The sequence below is a fragment of the Cuculus canorus genome, chromosome 7 (assembly GCF_017976375.1).
Source record: "Cuculus canorus isolate bCucCan1 chromosome 7, bCucCan1.pri, whole genome shotgun sequence".
NCBI lineage: Eukaryota > Metazoa > Chordata > Aves > Cuculiformes > Cuculidae > Cuculus > Cuculus canorus.
In genome coordinates this window covers 9,858,183-9,883,049 of record NC_071407.1, presented here as the reverse complement: position 1 = coordinate 9,883,049, position 24,867 = coordinate 9,858,183, and the positions used below count along the sequence as shown (strand labels likewise).

Genomic DNA, 24,867 nt, shown 5'->3' with positions numbered 1-24,867 from the left:
AATTGACGACAGCTCACTCCCGGTGCTGCTGCTGCCCAACGCTGGGCTGGCCACAGATCTGGGCTCCTGAGAAGAGCCAGTGATGATCTGTTTCCTTGGCCAGAAGAGGTCCAGCCCATCCAGCAGACTGACCTCAGCCCAGCCCTGCATGTGGAACAGCCCTTGCTAAGGGAGTTTTGCATTTTTGCCATAGAGCTGGATGTGTTTTTTGAGCAACTCATCACCTCTGACCTTCCCTGGGAGACTATAAAACCGAGCTGGGAAAAGCTGGTTTCTTGCAACACACATAGTGTTGCACTAACAGGACATTTCCATCTGACTGCTTTCTGGATAAGGTAAAAACAGAATAATTAGGTAAAAAGATTGTTACTTGTGTATTATTTATCCTGTGTTAAAAGCTGGTCTTTCCCATAAAATGAATGTCCTCAAAGTTCTGCACTGAACTGCGAGAAATATCTCCCCATGCCATAAAAAGGATGGATGGGAAATCACAGGATCATGACAGAGTTCTCACGCTGAACCAGCACCGCAGCTGGGTCTGCTGGCTCACAAAATACATCCACCTTATCATAATTAATTTTTCATTCAAGTCATAAGCATGATTTGCACTACTAGTACAAACTGGAGACAGTAATACATGAGGAAAATTAACTGTCTACATAGGACTGTGAACATCTGGGGAAAACTGTCCTTTGGAAACTTTAATTAAAATACCTACGATTCCTCTTAATGCCAAAAGCACTTTCACAACTAGCTAAGGCTTCAATATAAAGTTTGGTTTGACACTTCATAAGAGGCAGAATCTGTCAGGTTAAAATAATACATTAATATTTCTCAAACATTAAAAATTTACCCATGTTATTTTAATATTCTCAGGGAACATAAAAGGATAGGTTTTAAAAAAAATCTAATTTACTGCCATTTTTGTGTGATTTGGTTACTTGAGAATGAGAAAAGATGAATGAAATTTATTCTGCTTTCTTCTATCTCTCCGCAGCAATATACTCACAAGCTATTTTTTGGTTTTTTTTTTTCCTAAAAAGAGATTTCATAACCACTTCCCAGTAAAATTCAGGAACAATTGAAGAAACACTTCCATAGACTTGAACAGCAAAAAGTGCTTTAGAACTCCTCTACCACATTCCTCCCAGAGCAGCGCCCAACTGAGACAGGCATCGATCAGGCACTGCGTGCACCCACCTTTGTTAAATGCAACAAAAGTGTGTCATTACATTTATTGCATACACTGATGTTTGATATTGAACTACCACAAGGAATAAAGGTAAATATTACAAATAGCAAAAAGAAATGGTAGTTTGGATATCCAACACATTGTCTTGGAGATTCAGCAGTACACATTAGAAATGTGTAACTCATTTATCCTTACATTCTGCTTTTCCTAGGTTTATTGGAAATTGCAAATCATCAACCCTTATTATTTGAAATATCTGAACATACTGTCTCCAAAACTCATAGTTTTTGTGTGACTTGCTCTAACGCGTGACCAACCACCAGTGAAACACTCTGCATCAACAGAATAAAAAAAAACAGGGTTTTTTTTCTTACTAGGGCTCCGAACAGTGGAGAACACAATGTAGATGTGTGGGACTTGGCAGGTGGAAAAGGTGAAAAGATTCTCTCAGCTGCAGGCAAATCAACCACCACTCACATGTCTGTCACTTCTTGGCTGACCAGACTCCTGCATTGGAGTCTCTTATTAAAGCCTAAAAGCAGTGTAAAAGCACTTCAAATGCTCCCACTGGAGTCACAGAAATAATTCTTAGTGGAAAACACACCCATGTGAAGTCAGCACAGATTGGTCTAACATCGTTATGAACTACCTATAGGAGACTTCTGGGGGCAAAGAAAGAACCTCACCACCATTCTGGAAGCAACGCATCCTAACATAAGTATTACCTCAACGCATTCAGCAATATTTTTCCAAACTTGGATAAGAAGAACTTTTGATGGAAGCAACCACCTTTTTTTAGACTTTAGAGAATGAAAAGAAATGCTCTAGAGAACCAAATCTCCAGCAGGAATCAGCTCCTGATGTGCTGCCATCCTATGAGATCCTAGGGTATGAGTTATGAACTGTACCAGATGTACAGAAAGCAATCCAAGTTGCTGCCAAAAAACAAGCAGTATAACACTGACAAAGACAAATCAACTTAAAATTATTGGTCTCGGCCTTCAGGAGTAGTTAAGCTACAGGTAACCATTGTAAACACCTGGAAGTTACTCTGCAAAGAGAAATTCGTGAGGTGGGGGAGAAAAAGCAGTATATTAGCTATGTAACAAGCTCTTCTGATGGAGCTGTTAGAAGCAGCAGAGACATTAAAATATTCAGACTAGAGCAGTTTTGTGTAGCGGATCACTCCACTGGTTTGGGACTGAAATGTTGAAAGATTCAGCTGCTTACATGCTATGTATGTTCCAGAGCTGGTGTGGGGAGCTGCTTGGCAGATGTACCTACGCACCACGTTGCTGATCCATCTCTGAACTCCTACATTACTTTCCATCCTCCCTAATGCCCTTATTTTAGGCAGAAATTCATTGAAACAGCAATAATAAATTATCTCATATATTCCATAGCAAGTGTGTTTAAAAAATTAATGTTTCAGTCTGAATTTAGAGTTATATACTGTGGTGCTGGCTGTAAATACGCTAACATAGGTTTATGCCTCATTAAAGAAGCAGGCCGCCTGCAGAAATGTACACACTGCATTAAGTAGAAAGAAGTTGTTCCCCCTGCTTTATAATTTACAAGTTACTGCGAAAAACTGCTGTATTCAAGAATTGCTGGTCCTGTGTATAGGGTATCATTTGCCACATAGTCGTGGCATAGTATTATTGAGTTTGGAAAGAGAAAGAAATAAAGCTGTGAGGAATAAAGAACGTGAAGAGGAGATGTCTCTGATCTGGAAATCAATGCACGGAGTGGGAAAGAGGGAAAGGAGGGAGACTGAACTGTATCACCATGCTACCTTCTCATCTTTCTAGAGGAAAAATCAAAAATACATACTTTGTTATAGAGAGCTTAAATGAGATCCAAGAGTTAAATCTGACCAGATCAGTTTAAGGATAGACAAATTACATTTTTCATTGACAAGAATTCTGTTGCACATATTTGATCAAATCAAACTTTAAGAATAGACTTGGGGAGGATGGAAACCCGTCCCCTCCAGTGAATTTCTCGTACTACAGTCTTTAGTTCTCTCTGGTTTTAGATACAGCTTTTCCTGAGAAGCAAGGTTGAAGAAAAGAGGTCTATTAGAATTTTACTGAGCAAACAATTTAGTAGAGGTTAAAACAAATTGTTAGACTCTCTTAATTTACCAGAACAGTTAACCCTTAGACATTTGTTTATCAATAAAACATTGTTTTGCTTATACTTCTTTTGCCCTCAGTTTTTTCTTTACACAGTTCCTGTAATTTTCCGAAAGTCCCTCAAAGACCTGCATCGCAGCTGAACTTAACACCCTTGAGACCAGAATTTGAGAAGAGCTACCTCAAGTGTCCACCTGCCCGGTCCTTCAACCACCTGAAAGAAAAGATTGTGTAGGGCAGCAGCCCAAGTGCAAATACCAGCTTCCAAGATCCCAAACACAGTAGGTTCAGGCAATAGAAGGCCATCTAAGATTTAAATTGAGAATTCACGGCGGAACAAAACCCTGCTACATCTCCACGTCAATCCAGATACATTTTGAAGAGAGATTCACTCAGCTATACATTTTTCATGCATGCATCTCACTGAGCTGAAAATAAAATTGTGCAGACAAGCAAGGCTGATAATGTTTTAAGTGGACTCGGTTTTTAGTAGATGCAGTTGCAGCCATCACATGAAATGGGAAGAAATTCATTAAGTGATTGGTGAGCGTAACAAAATGACCTGAAGACAAAGGACTTACGTGCACACACTCAAAACAGATGAGAGGCTAGGAAAATCAAAATGCACGGGGTGCCTGGCATATGAAGAACCGAGGATATCCAGGCAAGGCAGGGCAAGACCATGCAGTGCCCTGGATGTGAGCAGGAGAATCAATTAGTTCTATACTTTACCGACAGCAGTGAAGCTTCTTAAGAACTGGTGTAATGTGCGAAACTTTCAAACTGCCCTGAAATATATTCAGATTTTGTGGTGAGTAGCATGCAGTTCTGTTTCTAAAATTTCTGTAACATCATTTTTAGTAGGAAACAATACTATCAAAAAGAAGATAAAGCTACATTTAAGAAAATAGCATATTTCGAGACCGTGCTTCAAAAATGGAGAGAATTTTCCCATACATTCCTTACAAATAATACATTCTTAAATGTCACGCAGTTTAAAATCTCTTCTATTTCCTTTGAGGCATTCATGGGGAAAATGGTGCATTTACAGAGGATGACCAAAAAAAAAATTGATATTAGAGAGAATGATTAAAATATCTCATTTTTCATTGCAAAAACCTGTAAGAGCTACTCATTGTACAACTGCCTGACCAGTAATAGTGCTGGAAAGAATGGCAAAGCTGTGCGGAACAATGTAACAAGAGGAAACCAATTTTATTTTTAACTTAAAGGGCTGCTTACACAGCCTGGAATTTGGTTTATTTTATTGCTGGCTATAACAAGTAAATGCATCCACAATTCTGGTTCAGTATTTATGTATGAAAAATTCCATCTTGGTGCTAAACAGAACTTTGCAGTTGGAACAGCCTGCCTGGAAGGTACCTTAGCACTATTCTGGGCTAAATTTTGCCAGTAGACTCAGTAAAACTCCCTTTGAAGTCAGGTATGTTTGCAGTATATATATTCACTGTAATACACCAACACGTCTTTTTCTCTTCCCTGGAGCAGAGATCTCAGTTACTGCATTTCTAACACAGGAACAAAAATTCTATGATAAATAATATTCTAGAGATGGTAAATTGAGGCTGAAATATTGAAGTAAATATTCTGAGTATCACATGCAAAGTCAGGGTTTATAAAAATAAGTCACAGAGTCTGAACTCCAAATCAAGAAGGATGAAAGAAAATGACAGAGGAAGAGAAGGTACAGTGGTAGCTGGAACACATCTGATCGACCTGGGGCAAACACCAAACTCCACAATATCATACAAAGGGACTGCTAAGAATATAGCTGAAAATGTTCTTGTGAGACACATCTTTTTCGACTGCTGTCTCCAGACAGCAGTCAGAAAATAAAATAATGAGAAATACAGTCACAAAACAATGCAGAAACCAGAAATATAGGAAAAGTGGGTTTTTCAAGCATATTTTCTTTTATTATAAGGAGGCAGTTTACAGATGAGAACACCACGCTACCTCTCTACAGAGAACCAACCAATTTCCATCAAAGATACTGCAGAAGAATAAATGAAAGAAGAAATGAAGGTCTCCTTTACTCCTGGCCCCTTTCCTTCAAAAAATCCAGAAACCAATGATCAATCAGAAAAACACATTGAGTATAAAAGAAGTAAGAAGAGATTTAGTTAAACATTGTTTGAAACAAAATGTTTAGAAGAAAGAAATTATTTCAAGGAATGGGAGGGATGTAAACATGGAAAAGAAAGAAAAAAAAAAAAGGAAGATCCAAAGCCAGGTCCCACAATTCTGCAAAAGCATGATTCCTGATTCCTTATAATTACTGATGAGGAACACAGATAGGAAGCCAGGGACAAAACAAAGATGGAGGTGAAAATCCAGAGAAGATGAAAGAATGATAGGATCTAGTTTGCATCCAGTCTACGAGTGACATCTGAAGACATGAAAACTGAACATTAACAGACACTAGACACATTTCCTTCTCTTGGAAGAAAACATGGACTTTCACATTTTTTGCTTTCTTCGGGCTGTCACCAGACCTACCCTCCCACTCTTTTTTAGTTGAAAAAAATAACTATCCAGAAATTTTAACTGGCAAGTTAAAAGAGAGGTGGTCAATGTCTCAAGCAGTCAGTGTTTAAGAGGCATTTGGACAATGCCTTTAATTACCTGCTTTAACTTGGTCAGACCTGAAGTGTCCAGGACTAGATGACTGCTGTAGGTCCCTTCCAACAGAAATAGTCCTATTATAGTCTTGTCTACTCTATTCTGATATACATATGAGGAAGTCCAGACTGAGATCCTGAGACTCTTGAAGTAGAAAACAGCTCAAGAAATCCACGAAGCACCTATTCACAAAGAAATAATTCACTAAGATCAAGCTTCTAATGGAAAGTCACTTCCCAGGTTTAGAATTTCAAAAAGGTTTTGATGCTGCCTTGCAGTCTTTTAGATAGATCCCAAATGCCCTCTTTCCACCTAGTCACTGACTCAGAAGAGTATGGAAAAATGGAAGATTATGCAATACCACAAATAATATTTGATATATACTTTTTCACTCCAGTCAAGGAAGGTTTAAAGCATTACAGGCTTCCATTACAGATAGATCATATATACATCAAATTGAGCCTCAGATCCCACCAACACTCATTTGCCACACACCTTTTTAAAGGAGGAAGGATTCCTTACAGCAATTCCATAGCAACATCTTTCTACTCACAATATGGAATAACGGTGGGATGCAGAAAAGTAGTAGATCTGCATTAATTTAACTAGTTTAAGTATATAAAGCATATACTTTCCTACTGAATGAGTGAAAGAGTCTCACGTGTTAATGTAGATAACGAAGGAAGAAAAATCTCATACACACACCACATCAGAATAAAATTACTTGAGAATGCTACCTCTCTGTGAGTCTCTCTGCTTATTCTAGTCTTTCTTGGGGCTGATCTGGGTCAAACTCAAAAAAATTTTCACAAATACAAAAAAGACATCTCCGATAATCTTCTCCAACCCATACCAGTAAATGGCTCCTAAGACATGTGGGAGGTAGAAAATCATCGTAACATAAAACCAACAGCAGCAAGACTGTAGGGGTAAGTGTGGGCTTTCATTCAAAGCACTTCTGAAACCTCGGACTTTCTTTAAAAAAAGGAGATGAGCTGCTGGCCCATTCTCAGCTTAGACACAGGCAGTGAGTGGCAGAGGGCACGGATCCAACTAAGGGCAAACCCAGTTACTCTGTGAAGACAGCCACCTTGCCCTAATCTCACTGAATTTGCTGAATACAAATAACATTTTACATCCAACATACCTGGGTTTTGTTTTCATAAAAACACCGTCATCACTTTCCTTTAAGAAAAAGAAACAGAAAACAAAACAACCCTATAGAGATCAGTGAAAGTCTTTACATACCAGAGATAAACCCCTGTTCTCATGGACACTTCAGCAATGTTCAGAAGATGTATTTCTATGGATTCAATTCTATTGAAGTAACTGGTTAAGGGAATTGTAATCACACAGAAAAAGACAAATGCATGTGTTCCTCTGTGTACATACAATACCCACAAGGCTTAAGAAATCAGTTCACAAGAGAGGAAATACTATAAACATATTTTAAGAGGCTCTGTCAGCAGTCTCACAGCAAGGCTCATTCACATTTCTAAGTCACGAGGAGAAAGCTGTTTTCTGTCCATGCTGCATGAACAGATTTTGTTTGGTCTACAGCTCATATTTAAGTTGCAAGTAAATAAATCATCCTGGCTGAATTAGCCAACAAACCACATTTATGGTATTGAGAATAAATATTTGATTGAGATGGAATTAACTCTTTGGATTTGTGCTCATGTTTACATATACTACAGCTGCATGTATCAGAAAAACAGAATACGTAGGGTATTTATCAAACTGTAATCAAACGTGTTTAGCAGAAAAGAATAAAAAAAGAAAAGGATGTAGAAGAAAAAAAAATGCAAGCTGGTCTTTTTCCCATTTTGCTTTTAGAATTAGTTTGAACACAATGACACGTCGACGTTCTCACTCAAAACCAAATTGGACAGAAGGACAGAGGACAGTGAATCCTGACAAGCTGAAATGTACATTAGGATGTTTTCATGTCTTTATACATGCAACTGTGCCTCCCAGGAAACTGGTACATAATAACAACTTGAGCTTCATATGAAGTTCCCACCTTTTCTGCAGGCTTAGAAAATACAGTCGCACTGGGACTAGATTGTTATTAAACAAAGAGTTGACTAGGAGCTGGAAATCAATATGATAATTGTAACACAGACATAGTAATTTTACAACATTTTGGAGTGATTTTGCATCAAATGAAACCCTGTAGGACAATATCAACAAATGACTGTTTGGCATCACGTAGTGCCTAAGCAGAACAGGATACTTCCACAACTAAAGCATACACTCTGGCTTAAGGAAAAAAAATATGTCATGCTATAAAACTGCAGCAAATATTTCCATAAGTCCCTCCAGCCGCATTCTCCTCCCTCCCTTAAGCTGTCAGGAATTGTTTCCCAAAGCTCACAGAGGATTGTGATTATTAAACTAAACACCACACAGCAGAATGCAAGCTTGATCTCACTCTCCATGCTCTCATTTTAAAGGATGTCAGTATAAGCATTAAGTATTCCATACTCAGTGCCTTTCAAATATGTTTCTCTTTTCCTGTCACACAAAAAATAATAGAAACCACATTCCTTTTGTCAATCTCCTGTCATGTTTCTCTCTGTGAAAAACAAAGAATTAAGAAGGATTTATCTTTGCTGCAAGTCCTATTTAACTGTTCACCCTGACATCTATAGGATAATCTATTTATGTAACATTTTGTAAAACTGTATGGAATAATCTTTTCCATAAAGCAACAGGTGGATTAATGACCTGCTGAGTCGTGTTACACCACGTTTAGGACAACTAGAGGTCTTGGCTAAGTGTCTGGCTGAAATAAGCCCTTCCCTGCACAAGGGACATATATACGGAACAATTCTGAAGGGAACCAAAAGGTTATGTTATTAAATGATCCTTCAGACAATCAGAAACGTGGAGCACTCATAGGTGTAGCTTTCAGCAGTTTGGCATAAAACAGGCCTTTCACTACACTGCTAGATTTGACTCATCTATGAGTAGGCTGTAGTTCAGCATTCAGAGGTGATTTAAAATCAGTTCCTATAAATGTGAACAATTAATACTGGAAATATCTTTTAAAAAAGCTACAATAGATAAAATACTAACCAGTTGGTTTTAAATGAAATGCTAATACTTTTCAAACAGTGAAGTACCTAATCAGTGCTTTCAATTAGGTAATTTTATAACTGAAATTCTATTTATAAAATAGTTTCTTTAGGGTTTCCAGTTACTTTCTGCATCAGCAAATGTCACAGTTCTCTAGCCAGACAGCAATATTTTGCCACAATGGGGCAGCCAAGACAAGTTTGCCTCTGTGCTGCCAGTTGCTCTTCTTTCATTGCTGTAACCATCCCCACAAGGCATTTGCCAACATCCAAGTCAATATAAAGTACTGGTCATTTTTCTTGTTCAGCAATATCTAAAGCCAGGTGGATGGGTTTCACCTCTGCAAACTGATTCTATTCACCTTGTCCTTCAGCAGCTTCTACGACCAATTGTGTAGGACTCCATACAGCAGCTTTCCACCTTTGACATTTTCCAACAATACAACAGGACCCATCAGTAAACAAGGATCAGAAGTAATATCAAGACTTCTACTCCATCTGGGGAACTGCCCACTAGACACTGGAGCAGCATTTTTCCTGGAAGAATCCCTTTCTGTGATTGTTTTTCCTTGCAACTCATGTACTCATGCCTGTAGGGTCCAGGTAGGTTTTCCATCTCACTTCGACATGTCCTCTCCATGGCTATGCAAGTAAAACCACAGGATGCCTTGTAGTGTGTACCTTCTCTCTTGAGCACAGGGATGGTTACTGCTAATAGCAGAGGCACTAGTCTGTACAGGTGGGAAGTAGGATGTACTCTTTACGTTGTCAGACTGCCCAACACAGTTTCTCCACACCCTCCTCTGAGTTGCTGGAATTTCCAGGACAGTTTTTCAAACATGTTTTTGGATTCTTCATTCTTTGCACAGATGAAACACAGGAAGAGAGAATTCCTCCATATTGCCAGAGTAGGTCAGCCATTTCATCCATCACTTGCCTTCTTTCCAGGACATCGCTGCAAACAAGTTGACATGCGACAATGGTGCACTCTGAAGAAACCTCCACCACACAAATTGTGTGCATTGGACTTTCTTTGGATCTGTGGATAACTGCTCATTAATCTAATCTTTATAAAACACTTCCAGCACAGCTAGTTCCCTTGGGTACTGGATAGCTTTCTCCATGGTTGTCTACTGCCTAGATGACATGTAACATCTTCCTTGAAGAGGTACCTTTTCCTCTCGCCTTACAGAAGTCAATTCCAGAGGTATGTCTTTCTTCCAATTGCCTTGTCAATGTCCCCTTCCCTTGACAGGCATCCCAGCTGCTTGGCTTCCCTACCCTCTAGTTCGAAGATGCCGGTCCCATTATCTCAGCATTAGAGCAGCTGGGTAGCAATGTGCCTGCCTGGATAGCAGCCAAAATCTTTCTGCATATCTTGCAGCTCACTCAGAGATAAGGATTAGGTTATTATCTCTGGTTCTGCCTTCTTCCTCCCATTCTTGTGATGCCCTTTGTTCATCATCATCCTTTACTAAGTGAACTGATTTTTTTTGTTCATTTCTTCTTCTGTATAAGGACAACTGATACTGGCACGGGTCGGTTCTTTGGTTCAGCTGCAGTGCCTGTCAGTGGTATTGGAGTAGCTACAGTGCCTATTGCAAGGGCTGGAGTGGCTGTGGTGCCCACCTATCTGCTTTCCCTCTCCCTTCCTTGACAATACTGCATAATATCAAGCAGTGTTTGGTAGCTACTGGCCGGGGCTCAGCACAATGCAATAAGTTGTGCCTCTTTGGAATAACCACACATTTTTCTCTTAAATGTTCCATCACTCCATCAGGGTCCTGTAGTTGTTTGGGACTGAAGTTCCAAATCACTAGGGGTGAGCAGTTCTCTAGACACCTGCCCATACCCTCCCACGCCACCCATGCCTATCAAGCTTTGGGGTAGATCTTTGGGGGACCTTCTTACAAAATTTTGTTGTAACTCTAAACAATGAGACACGTTCAGGAGACACAGCAATAAGAGCATACTGACTTGAACATCCCAAGGACACCAAAAATCATCAAAAGCTGTTGTAACTAGTCTGAGGAAGAAAGGCGAGGTGAAAGAGGGGGTGACTATATCCCCCCGCAGGCTTCCCCACAGATCAGGTGCGATTACTAACAAATTCCAAGAGATGGCGCTTGAGGTACGGAAATGACAACAGTGCGCATACACACAGCCGCTAAACCTCATTGCAAGTGATGGTACCACATCACAAGTGATGGTCAATGCTACACAGTACAGCAAAATGATAATCCTGATCTTTCTCCCAAACGTGATAAAGAACACTGCTGAAAATACATAAAGCATGTGAGGTTTTACATAACGCAACCATGTGAGGAAACACGACAACATTGTGACCAGCAACTATTAAACAAATATAACAAATGCTTACAATAAATTTGTTTTAACGTGATCTGGTCAGATCTGTCATTATCCCAACCCTTCACGTCCCATGTTAGATGCCAGAAAGGACTGTCATAGTTTAGCCTCCTAGATGGCAACAAGAACCATGTGGCTGCTTGGCTTAGCCCCGAGCCAACAACAATGAACTACAGCAGCTGCTCACTTAAACCTTTCACCCCTCCAGTGGGATGAGGAGGGGAATCAAACAGAAGATAAAACTCATGGGTTGGGATAAAAACAGTTTAACAGAGCAGCAGCAGAAGAGAAAGTATAATAATAACATTAAAAGAATACGAGGTCTGACACACACACAAAACCAGGCGGTGCCTGTAACACTTTCTATTTAACCAATTAAGAAAATCAACTAGAAACACCTTCAACATAGTTCCCCTGCTGAGCTGACACACAGCTGCATACAATTCTGCCAACGTTGAAAGCAATTTTGCAGATCATTTTCTGAAAGGCTGTTGAAGATCTCTGTAATTTTTGCTTTCACATCTTATATTGACAAAAATTGGGTTCCTTTGAGCACTGACTTAATCTTTTGGAAGAGGCAGAAATTGCAGGGAGCCAGGTCTGGTTAACAGGGAGGGTGCTCAAGAACATTGATGTTGTTTTTAGCTAAAAACTTCACAAAGTGTTGTGGGTTGGTGCACACTGACATTTTCTGATGAAAACATCCGCATTTGAACATGTGTCCACTCATACTGAGTGGAGTGATTGAGGTGAGCTGTGTCTCAATGTAACAGGTTAGGACACGTTCTCCAACCACCTCTTTGTCTCCACCCTCCCACTCTTGGCTCTTGAACCTCAGGGTTAGTCTCATTTTTTGTGTCAGACCTCGTATACAAAACAGGGCCAGTACACAATGCAAATTGTTCACCACCCACTAACCATGACTGCATGTGCTCCTGATCCAGCACTGTGCCATGAAAAACAGTGCAAAAGAAAACCACGGCATGGGAAAAAAAATCCCAAAACCATGCTGCAAGGAAAAAATAACTGCTGTGAAAATGCAAACCAAGAGCAGCTGCGCTAAGCTACCCTGAATCAAAACTGACTGCCCCCTCTTATTTACTAGGCATGGTGTTGATGGCATGCAATATCTCATTGGCCAGTTTGGTCAGCTGCCCTATCTGTTTCCCTTCCCAGGTCCTTGTGAAAATTAACTCTTCTCCTGCCAAACCCAGGAAATGAGTCCTTTCCCAGATAGAACCGGGACATGATCCACTCCTGGAAGCAGTACAACAGACTTGTGGAAAAAACAGTAACACATCAGCAAATTTCCAGAACAGCCTTTGTAAGCTGACCAAGGTGTAACAAACCGGATCCTCTACACGGGTTCAATTCTGTTAACATCACAAATCAATCACTGTGTTCATATGCTTAATCTCACAAGATCTCAAGTTATTCAAGTCCTCCTTGGCGTTTGCAGGATTAGAATCTAAGTATGTTGTTTTCCCTCATTCCCATCCTGTTAGTAAATGTGGGATCAGAGTTCAGAACATGCCTGATTTTGTTTTCCTAATCTCTAGTAATCTTCTCAGTGACACAGTATCTGTTGCAGAATATCAGGAGGCCACATCAAAAAGGAACAGTTAGTGGAAACATTAAGTTACATCTATACTTATCAAAGTAGGCTCCACATGCTGCCAAATGTTAAAATAATATCTGTTCACATTGCATATTAAGGTCAATGTTACCTTAAAGCCAGTAATTTTCTTCACTCATAAAGTTTATTTAAAAGTGGTACAGGTTGTGCAGCACAGATGTGTTGCTACTTTAGCTCCTAATGCAAAATTCAAAGTAATTCATGATTCTCTGAAAAAAAAAAACCCCTAGCACAGTGCTATGTACAAAGGAGGGCTTGTACAAACAGACATACTGAGTTTCACAGTGTAAAAAATTAACTGGTATATTCAACCAACAGAGCCCTCTCCAGCAGTTCAAAGGGGTGGATAGAAAAAAAAAAAAGTCATCCTTCAAAGTCACTTGTTTCATCTTGTAGCACAGAGAGAAGGAAAACAAGACAAACATTTTGGCTACATGGAATCCAAAGCTGGGAAACACACCCTACAAAGGGTATTCCCACACAGGAAAAAAAAATAAAAATCTGTCTATGAAAGTCCGACCATCTGCAGTGACTGAAGCAGGTATGAAAAGGATATGAAAGCATTCAAGAAGGTGAAAAAATATGTGAGGACCAAGACCTCACTCAATGTCAGTTATGAAAATATCTGTACAAAACCCATCTTCAGCTCACTATTTTCCCAATATAGGTTATCCATTCTCATTGTATGTGTATTCAAATGCCTGTTATTCAGTTGTTCTGCTGTCTGTACAGCCACAAGGCCAGATCTAATGACCAGTAAACAAAACAAAGACCATCACTGGCTCCAGTCCTTGCTGAAACTATGCTGAAGTTCCATTATACTTGCTAGAAAAAAAAGATTACATTAATTTTATTTTTTTCTGAGAATTTCCAGAGTTAATCAATTCACTGGCAGACACAATATTTATAGAAGAAAAACCTTTCTTTACCTCAGTTTTAATTAAGAAAATACAGAAGAGCCTCACCTATCATGCAACCGGCTCTGCTCTCAAGAGGTCATCTGCCTATTCAACATCACAGGCTTTAATAAAGTAAATATTTCATTGAGTAGTAGTGATGTTGCCCAACATCTCTCCTTGTTAGTTGCTTGTCAGGCATTATATCATACACTGCTCACGCAGGCAGGGAACGCTGATGTTCAGTTTTGTAAAACTACAATCTTAATTTGGGGAATGTTCTTTAAAATTCAAAATAGGACAACAGTTGTTGGCAGAGCTTAGCAGGCTGTTGAAGGAAATGTAGCGTAGTAAAACTATGCTGCTTTTTAAATATTTATATCTTTTTAATCCTTGCAGCAGATAATCCTCTTTGCAGTAGGCAGGAATATGAATACCCTTGATTGCTTTTAAGTCCCTGCTTTTCAAAATTAAGATTTGCAATTTTTTTCTGCCCTATAATTTTACTACAAGTATTACTTAAAAGTTTTGCTTGGACCAATTTACCTTCCGTAAGCAAAGCGTCTGTCTTTGTGGTGGTCCCCAAATGTATCCCACAGCCTGAGAGAAACACTCACTTCATCCACAACATCTCTTGAGCGTTCAAGGACCTAGAACAGAACACACATAACATTCTCTTTCCCTCCAGCAAACAAGTGTATTTCTAATTTGCCCTGTAAGAAGGTCCAAAGCATAACAGACCACGAGTCTCTCACATATAGTTTTCAGCAAATGCTATATTTTATGAAATAGGCAGAATATGCATCCTCCTAAAAATAGATTTGATAGAAAATTACTTTGGAATGAGAGACTTGGGAAGATGCATATCAGTTGATATGTGCAGCCATCCTTCTGAGCTCACTGCGGCATTCTGACAAAGGAAGGCTTGCAAATAAGTGATGGTACAACGTCACAGCATGTGCTCCGTATTTTGTGCACCTGCAGCCCTTACCTCTTGGCAGACACGGTACTGATCAATGGCCCAGACAGTTGGTACGTGAGTTGCCAGCAGCTGATACTGAGTCAAGGTTGTATTGCATGCTCTTGCACAAATTAGACGAGTCTTTCCCACTGCATTATCTCCAACCACCACACACTTGATAGTTTCAACGTTGGGTCTTTCGTAGTCCATGTCAATGTCCATTTATCAAAAACTGTAACAAGACAAATTTTGTTTTCTACCACTGTGCAAAAACAATGGTATTTAGAATTTGAGCCTTCCACTTCTTGAGATGTCTGAAGAGGACAAACTCTTAAGGAAAAGCTTGTGCTGAACTGTACCAAAGTAAGCAAGCCGTTCCTTTAAATACTACACAGTTACACAAATGCACAACTATGCTGTTGTTAACAGGCAATTTTCAAGTTGGTTTCTGTAAACACAAACCTGTTTGCAGAAGACAGATCTTGGTGAAACAAGGACAGCTAGCACAAACTTACCTCTTGCTAATACTTGTCATGCCAAGAAGGAAAAAAGACTGTACATCAGTGGGTTTAACCTGAAGGATTCCAGTATAAACCTGCCTTCTGTAATCTTGCCCATTCAGGACTTGATTTAGGGCTGTCCAAACAATATTGCTAACAGCAAGTCACACAGATGGTTTTACTTATAGGCACACAATAAAACTGACACGTAAGATGACTCCAGAGATGCTGTTCTCTACAAACCACAACTTCCATTATATCCTGCATGTATCACACACTCTTAATTTTCCAAGGAGACGTTTGTACAGATCATGGACTAAAATGAAACCAAATAGCCCAACAGGAATTTGCTAATATACTTATCTATATCTACAAATTCTTTTTCCATGACACTAGAAACTGAAGAGAAAGAGATTTTTGAAGATATTATCCTCATGGAAAGTTATTACTGTAAATATTTACTATTATATGGTAACATATTGAACAAATGCCTGGATGTGAATATAAGCTGGAAAAAATGGATATTTGAAAAACTAAAAAAGCCTCCTGGGTGTTTACTACAGTCTGTCATTCTATATAAAGAAATGTGAGATCATAGTTTGATATATCTGATTTTCATTCTTCAATGCCTAGTAGTCTGCTGTGTAATCTGGTCTCTGTCAGGGAATTGTAATCAGGGAGGGAGAAAGGGAAAATGCAAGGCACAAACATGTTCAGGAAGTCTTGCCTAATAATTACTTCAGCAAGGAAACCTGCAGCAATTTAATTGACAAAATACAGGTTGTCATCTAGAGTAATGGTGTCCCTTTTCCTAAGAAAGCACTACAGATAAAGCAACCAAATTGTTTCTTTTAATACCTTTTTTAATATTCCTATCTCATTCGCACATAAATACAGAATATATATTAACTGTCAGGCTGTTTAAAATAGTAGATACAAGCTGGCTTGTTGTCCATTTTTCACTGTCAGAGACACTATGTCCTGACTTAAGAAATAGCAAATTTTAACTGTATTCTTTCATTACTTAGTGATGTAAACCAAGAAACAAAAGTCTGTGTTAGAACTAAATGTTATCCATTTATTTAAAATTCTGAGCACAGACTGAATGCTAATAGCTATAAAGGCTAAGGTACAGTTATAGTTCCTCTTTATTTATGTGTGGATGGGAGGAGTTAGGGACCACACAGACAGCAAGGCGCAAGGGTGGGTTTATGCCACTACTGTGTCACACTGATATGTTTTCACAAACATTGACTTCTTCTGGAAATGCTACACCACAGACTGGCATGTGAGAATACATTTTTGACAGGTGTCCTACACTAGACTGAAACATGAGCCCAGAAACTCTTCATCCTGGCACTAGTACATGGATGCACCACTAGAGCTTTGCAATCTGCCAAATGTAGAGCAAATAATGCGGCTTCAAACACACATGTTCAATACCTATTGCATGCAAACTCTAATGGCCTTACAACATCAACCTTCTATGTCAGCACAGAGATTTTAGCTGATAAGGAAGCAAAGAAATTACAATATTACCTTTAACGCTTCATTGAAGTTGTAACCTGCATCCTGAAAGGTTACTGCTCTCAAGAGCCAGTAAAGGACTACAGAGACTTCCAGTTAGCTGTCTGCCATCCAACCACAGCTGCTTGTTGGATGCAAGCTCCCATGAGGCCAATACCAGGGACGGCCCATGGGCTCTGTATCATCTCCACAAGTTCACATACAAGAAGAGAAATGAGTTAACTCCTCTTTCCTCCTATGCATCCCTCCTAAGAATACAGCCATGATATAAATAGCAGAACTAAACCAATATGTTTACTTTCCGTATTACAGAAAATGAGACATATTTGTACACCACAGCCTAAAAGGCAGGGCCCTGGACGAGCAGAAAAAAACCAAGAGGCTTCAGTATGTGATCTAAAAAAAAATTCACTTCAAGTCTGAGAATATACAGCAACCCCTTGACATAATATGTGGCATTAAATTACTCCATATTTTATTCATGCATGGACTAGACATCACAGATGGAATCTGGAAATGTTTACAAGGCTGCAAAATGAAATGAAGGAACGTGGCTAGCCAGTGTGTCTGGTTGTTTTTAAACTACCAAGCAGTGAGATGCCAAAGCAATTTTTCTTCCAACTCAATATTCCATTAAAATGCTGTTATACAGATTAGCTGAGGTTTTATATAACAATTTGATTTTAAAATTCTTCAAAAGTTCTTAAATGGTAGTCCTGCAAAAATGCACTTCAGTCAGTCACAAAGTATGTAAGTACAGAGTCTGGAATCTTAAACAAATTTCCAAGAGGATAACAAAGCGAGTTTAAAATGAATAGGCAAATCTAAATAAAAGTAACAAGAGAAATAAATGCAATTACTTGAGAAACCTAAGAAAGGAACATATAAAAATCAAATTTTTAAATTATTAATTTTTAAAATTTCCGATATACTTACTAACTTAATTAAAGCAATGTTATCACAGAGCTCAGACACAGCATGCCCAAATGCCCTGCTGTAGATCTATGGCACTCTAATGAAGATATTTTTAGCGTGACTCAGTGCTGCACAGGACAGAGATCAAAATAAACTGGGAATAAAACCACAGCTAAAGCTTCGTGGCTGTGTTAAGGAAAGTTCTTAAATCTACTCCAGTATATATGTACTAAAAATGCAGAATATTTTAATATTGTTCACTAGTTTTCAGAAAGATTAAACCAGAAATAGCTCCTGCAGAGACTGACAGAAGCCTAGACAGATATTTAGACACCTCAAATAAAAACAGATGCTAACAACAAATTATAGTATAAACAACTAGTACATTGTGTGGATTAAATGCTTGTATGGGTAGCCAGAAGCCTTCTGGCTATTGGAATGATTAAAGCCAGGAACATGTACAAAATCTTAAAAATACAGCCTCGGCCAGTTTTTTTAAGGTAGCCTCTAGATTAAGCTTGTGCTAAACCTATTATACAATCACACTGATTAAAATGCTAAACATGTATTTACAAAACTTAATAATAACTCCCCCCCTCCCCCTAGATTTCAGCTCTGAAAGACTGGTAACATCTGGGAAGACCAACTGGAACTGAAACAAAACTGGTCAGACAAGAGCAAACCAGCATAAATAAAGTTTAATGGAAAAAAACCCCAACAACCCAGCATAGAAACCCAAGAACAATGAAAAACTTGCTAAAACCAACCTACAGCTTGCAATAGTTCAGTTTACAGAATTGTTTAGGTTAGAAAAGAACTTTAAGGTCATCAAGTCCAACTGTAAACCTAACACTGCCAACTGTTTACCAAAAAACCAAAAAAGGGTAAAGTAAGAGGAAAGTTATTGGAAGTGTGAGCAGTCTCAGAGGACACTGTCAAACAAGCCACAGAAAGACAAAAAGGCCATTGAACCAGGAGCAGTGAGAAACCTACTAGGGGGAAGATCTGATCAAATACGGCTGTTCCCAAAAGAAAGCAGTGAAAGATCCAGTCGCTTAATCCAATTCTAAAGAAAGATGAACAGATGGATGGAAATGAAAAAGATACCCAGAAGAATAACACAGGATCTCAAAAATCTCTAAAGGATGTTTCTATTTTTGCATTGTCACCTGTGACTGTTTACAGATAAAGAGGTGATAAAGGCAGCCAAACACTGAGAGATGTAAGCAGACTCAAGATCTGAGATAAAGCCATTGAATTACTTCACTTGATTAGCAGAAAAGAACTATTCCAAATAAAGTTGATTTATTTCCAAAGAAGTATAAGTCAACTGTTCTGAACAATGGCTTACAGATGGTTTCAGTCACCGATTTCTCTCTCTGTTGCTTCACCTCAAATTGCTGTAGGGTGCTTTTGTAGGATTTTTTGTTTAGTTTTTCCTCATTGTGGACTGAGTTGTTATTATCATCACTAAAAAACAGTTGTGATTGCCACAGCATGCAGATCATTCTGGTCAGTCAGCCTCAGTAACGAAACACTGCCTTCCTAGAGAAATGTTCCATAAGATCTGTAGATGAAGCATATCACTTGATTATCCAGTCCACTGGTACACACATTAAGCAGAATAGATGCACAGAAACTCTGCGTATTAATGTAGGTGTGTTTATTTACAAAATATAACCAGGTTCTAACCATGAACTTGTGTTTTAAGAATGAAGTTTACTATATTTAAAGCTATAAACGCATTTTTTTTTTGTTGCTGGAAAGAGAATGGATGAAGATCTAAACCCAACAGTGAGTTCCCTGGGCAAGATCAAGAATCCACTCCACTGCCTATGCTGCTAACTGCCCATTTTGAAATTTCCAGATATTTTAAATCATCACTTAGCGTACCAAAACATACCAAGATTTTTTTTTCAAAGACCAGTAGGTAATTATCAACCCTTTTCTCCTCAGCAAAACATCACAAACAAATCACTAAGAGCGTCTACATTAATCAGTGATTATGGAGTGATCCTGCAGGCATTTAATTCTTAGCTCAGTACTTAAACACGTGGAGTAAAACTGAGATAGCACCTCTTAGCATGAAAACAAGCAAGCACGTTACTTAGGTCTTGCATTAATATAGCAAACTCTTCAGCTGAAGGTTCAGAGTAACAACATGAAAGGACCTCATGCGCTCAGTGAAGTTTTTCTTTAAGATGTTCCATGGAAAAAAAATCAACAATTCCATAAATAACCTGTCTGAAGTAATCTGACCAAACATGGAAATCAGGAAGTCCTTCAAACAAACAGGTCACCAACCGCAACTACAATGTCTCAATTATTAAAGAAATTGAGTTAATGAGAATTATTTGAAAAACTCAGGCCACCAGTAAGGTAGTAACACCATCAACACCTATCCCTGAGAAACACACTCTTCTGAAAACATGAAAAAGCATTTGTAGGTACTCTGTGTATCTATCTGTTCTGGAGATGTATTTTAGGTATATTTTTGGAGCGACTCCTTCAGAGAGACGCTATATAATAATGTATCAAAAGGACTACCAAAAATTTTACAAGACCACACAATGCTCTCACCTCCATCCCAAATTACGAAATTGCTGCTTGCAACCACAGAAATGGGAAAAGAAGATGCAAAAAGCCATGCTCTTCAAGCACTGAAGTCACTCCCAAGGCACCAGCATACTGGCAAGGACCAAAGAGCATGTGAGCCAGTGCAAGAGCGTGAAATGTTAGTTCTCAATACATAACCTCCATGTGTTGTTTCAGAATCTTAATGGATTAACACATACATGCCAGGGGAAAAAGCAAGTGGACCTACTGTTCATGTGTGCAAGCACATAGAATTCACAGTCAGCTCCAATTTGGTGAAAAGATAGGGGCCAAAAGGCTGTTTTGTTGTTTGGCTCAATTTAATCTATGAATTTAGGGCCTCATCACTGCTGTTATTTAAATTTCTGGTAATTCATATGGAAAGACTGAAAAGGATGAAACTCTTATGGGAGGAAGAAATTAAAGATTAACTCTGGAACTTATCAGCTAGTCGCCTTACCTGGCCCACTGACAGAAGATGACAACAGATACAGCCAATGCTTGGAAATGCAGAAAAGCCCTTATATTCTAAACGTAACCTGGTCTGATATGTGAGACCCTCTGATCTACCACAGATAGAAAGGGAAGAATAGCTGATTGAAAAGTTGCTTTACTGCATGAGGCGATAAATAAGATAACCCTGGCTGCAGTTGCTGCTCACAAGTAGAGAGTGTAGGACAGCAGGAGCACGTTTATCTTCCACGAAGGCAGAACCTGGTTCTACGCTTTTTGAGCAATTCTCGGGTAGCCGGGGTGATTCAGCTTAGGGACAGTATCAACAAAGAAATAAATCCCACAGGATGCTGCTAAAACTTGATAGAGCCGGGGAAGGTAAGTATAGAGGTTGTCAGCAAGACACCCTGTTCTACACCTCAATTTTAAAAGAAGGGGGCAAAAAATTGACCATGGCCACACACAGAAATGAAAGGAGCGGCCTCCAAGGAAGATGTAAAGTTGAAGACAGAACAGATGGGCTCTGTGTTTACCTAGGAGACTTCTCAGTCAAACGATCACCTCAACCTCCTTGTAGAAGCTGTAGATACAGGGAATAATAATTCATGGCTCGTAGTATCAGAAGCCCATCAGTCTGCTTTTTCTCAGCATGCTTGACTTCAGTTTTGCTTGTTTCTAAAGGCTGGTTATTAGGACCCTTCTTCAAATTCAACCTTCCTCTGTGATGGCACACCACCTTTCAATCAGTAAGAACAAGCACTGCCTTAGACAACCAAAAATCAGAGACACAGCAAAATATAAATTCTTCCCATGTTACTGTATAAAACAGACTGCCCTGAAGCTCAATAGCTGAGCATGAAAACATCCAGTTATAGGTACAATAACGGATTCTCTTGAGCTTCCTGAAAATATGCAGTCCACAAGGACCTGTCTGTGCTATACACACTCACAGCCTACCAGAGAAAAAACGATTCAAATGCAAAGCTCAGCACTAGGCTTGAACTATGTCAATTTTCTGACAAGTTCTGGAAGAACTGAAGGGCAGAAATCAACAAGCTGATTACACTGAGCAGCTTACATATTATTTGGACCTGTGACATACCTTGCTATATCCTTTGTGATGCGATCATCTCTCTAGAAATTAATCCACACAGCAGGTGCAGGACATTTAACCATTTCAGAACCTCATGTGTCAGAATCTGGGATGAACGTTTTCTATATGGTGGAAGAGCCTGCAACACTGTCCCATCAGCAATTCTTCAGGGTCTACCTCAAGCACAGGCCACATCACAGGGCAGTCCTTTGTGACTCCTTTTGTTTCTTCTTTCTTGCTGTGCAAAGAGATGTGAGGAAGGGCTACCATACTGGACCCACCCCTAGAAAGAGGGAAATAATCCATAGCTGATACATGTCTAATCTAAAGCTTGTACTTTGGTTTTGCAGATGCATTTTGTTAGAATTTCAGATACACCTGGCTACAACTCACTGCTCCTTTCACTACCAGAGATGACAACAGCAGACAGTGGGGACTAGGAAGTGACCAAGATCTGGCATTGCTGTGGGTCATGATCTGTCACATCATCACAAACTGTAATTAACTGTGGCTGACATTAATAAAAGTAGCTGAGAACCCAGAAACTGAAGAATGGACAATATACATAGATGGTGATAACCCACAGCTGGTACTTTATAAAGCAGCCACCCGTAAAATGCCACTGTGCACTGCGTTGTTAGATTAGTCCTCCTGCAATAGAAGACTACACTGCAGGAGCAGATTAAGGATGTACCTCTAGTAGAACTTCAGTTCATATCAAGAACTAACTTTTGAAGCAAATATCCCAGTTGTCATCACTTACCATGCTTTGACTCCCATCAGATGCAGCCACAGAGAGCACAAACTGAATTGCTTTCAGATGAGCAGGTCCCTAATGTAGATAGAACATTGGATGCTCTGGCTCCTGATTCGTTATTTGGATTCATATACGTGGGGCAAAGCTGCAGCTGAATCACTAGTGACTGTGATGCTTGGGTGTATCTGAGATAACACATAAAAATTGAGATTAAAGGGGAAGGATCCCTGGAAAAGCCTGATTCAACACTACTGGTTTTTATGGTAATAAACTCCATGAAATCCCTGATTTTACTCTTACATAATTAAAAGCATCGGAAACTTGTATAGCATTAACTACTGACACTGTACCATTGGTTGTTATTGATTTCACCCATTTATAAAGACAGGTGTTGATATCAGACGCTCTGTTTGGTAAGAATATTATTCCAAGCAGGTAAAAAGCCAAGAATAACCACCAAACAAGGCATGCTTCCAAGTTTTGGGCATTTCTGTGGGAAAAATATCAAGTTTTGCTAGAGCTACAAACAGAGAAAAATATTCCAGAGACACTGATGTGCCCTTTTTGTTCCAAAAGACAGAATTGGGTTCTTGTTTCTTGAACTTTATGTGACATTTCTCAGGCACTCTCCTCTTTGTTAATCAATGATGCTAGAAAGATATTATCTGTGATTTTATTCACTCCCACATGTGATTGCTACAAGAAAACTATACAAGGAGAGTGAGACCTCATGACAGCAGGTAAGAACTCCCCAAAGACCTAAACGCTTACTTGAATAGGAAATACTTCAGGATGGCAGACTTCAAATAACTGTTCCTTTCAGATCTTGGGTCAAATTCTGCATTTATATCTCAAATGCAAATCTAGTGACATTAACTGAATTGGGCAGGAGGCAAGTCTATGTGGAGCTTACTTGTAACATCCACTGACACACAGAGACTCATTTCTAAAGGGAAAATCTAAAAAAAAAAAAAAGAGAGAAATTGCAATGTTGTGCCTTTCACGTCAGACAGAAAGGAGAGGAAAACAGCAAAGCAGAATGGTGGTGGATGGGAACCAAAAGGAATTCATACTTTCATTTCATGAATCTATCCTTAGTAACAAAGGGTCCAATTATTACCGCACACACTGTAGGCTGCATCAATTGCAGCTCATGCACCATGCCAGCATTCACTCCTTCAGCTCAAGGTTTTGAGCTCTTTCATGGGAATCCAATCAGTGATCCACGGGTACATTCACATTGGTCTGACTAGCCTCGCCATGAGCTGCTCTGCAAATCTGCTGTGTGCAGCAAGGATAGCTCAGCCTTTCCCCCCCTCCTGCCCCAACTACATGCTTCATCGTGCAACATTTGTGTACTCTCCTGGCAGGATAGATGGAAGCAAGGTAGAAGCATGTCAAACACCCGTTGCTCCTTTGCTTCTCCTACTTCAAGGCTTCTCTGTCCTTTTATCTCCTTCAGCACAAGGCAACATCTGGATGCAGGACTTAAGCATTTTTCCAGCGAACAAAATGTGTTCGCAAAGAATCAAACGCTGGGATTTACTGATCATGCTATCAGCTCTTCCCTTCATCCTAATGCTCTACAGTGTTTTTGAAGCTTAGAGTTTTAAAAGGACAGGAGTTTTAGAAAGCTCCCCAGAGCTAGAATTGATGTTTATTTCTTCTTGGATAAAAACACTTCTACACATCTGAGCCTGCCCCAGATCTTATGCTCCTTAAGTCTTATGTCATTTAGACAATAAACTTAGACAAATACCGAACTCATCAAGTTTTTGCATAGAATCAGGCATAGGAATCCAATGTGCATATAATAAAAAAAAGCAAAATCTAATGGGAGAAGACCTCAGAAAAATACTAAAGAGAAATTAAGCTCTTCTCTTTCCATCTACTGTGATTCCCAATCCTGAAATACGGTCTATACATAGATACGTGCCATTCAATTGCTATGCACACATGGTATCTCTTCAATACAGTCTTAACAATTGTGGTTTTCTCCCCAGGTGCTTTATTTTTGCCTAGAAAGACCAGTAACTTAAGAATACCCCCTGAGCACGCTGAACAAACTAATTTCCACCTCAGCTTCTGTTACAGCTCAGGCTGAACATTTGGCT

At 39.3% G+C, this 24,867-nt stretch overlaps 2 protein-coding genes across 14 annotated transcripts in view; one reads left to right on the top strand and one right to left on the bottom strand.

The window, feature by feature from the left end:
• CABCOCO1 (ciliary associated calcium binding coiled-coil 1) overlaps positions 1-24,867 on the top strand; it is a 319,312-nt gene that overhangs the window by 34,012 nt on the left and 260,433 nt on the right. The window lies entirely within an intron of this gene.
• Positions 1-24,867, bottom strand: part of RHOBTB1 (Rho related BTB domain containing 1) — a 56,681-nt gene that overhangs the window by 13,853 nt on the left and 17,961 nt on the right. For 2 of the 7 annotated variants that reach the window (XM_054071696.1, XM_054071694.1), the window contains exons 3-6: positions 22,760-22,938; positions 22,006-22,279; positions 14,944-15,145; positions 14,499-14,602 (exon numbers count right to left, since the gene is read on the bottom strand). The exons of 1 other annotated variant lie outside the window; for it this stretch is intronic. In XM_054071696.1, coding sequence (XP_053927671.1) covers positions 14,499-14,602; positions 14,944-15,135 — 296 coding nt within the window. In that variant the 5' untranslated portion in view covers positions 15,136-15,145; positions 22,006-22,279; positions 22,760-22,938. Of the gene's footprint in view, positions 1-4,062; positions 4,119-14,498; positions 14,603-14,943; positions 15,146-21,436; positions 21,640-22,005; positions 22,280-22,759; positions 22,939-24,867 lie in introns of those variants that run through there. 4 more of the 7 variants (XM_054071693.1, XM_054071692.1, XM_054071695.1 and 1 more) reach the window with 3 other exon arrangements.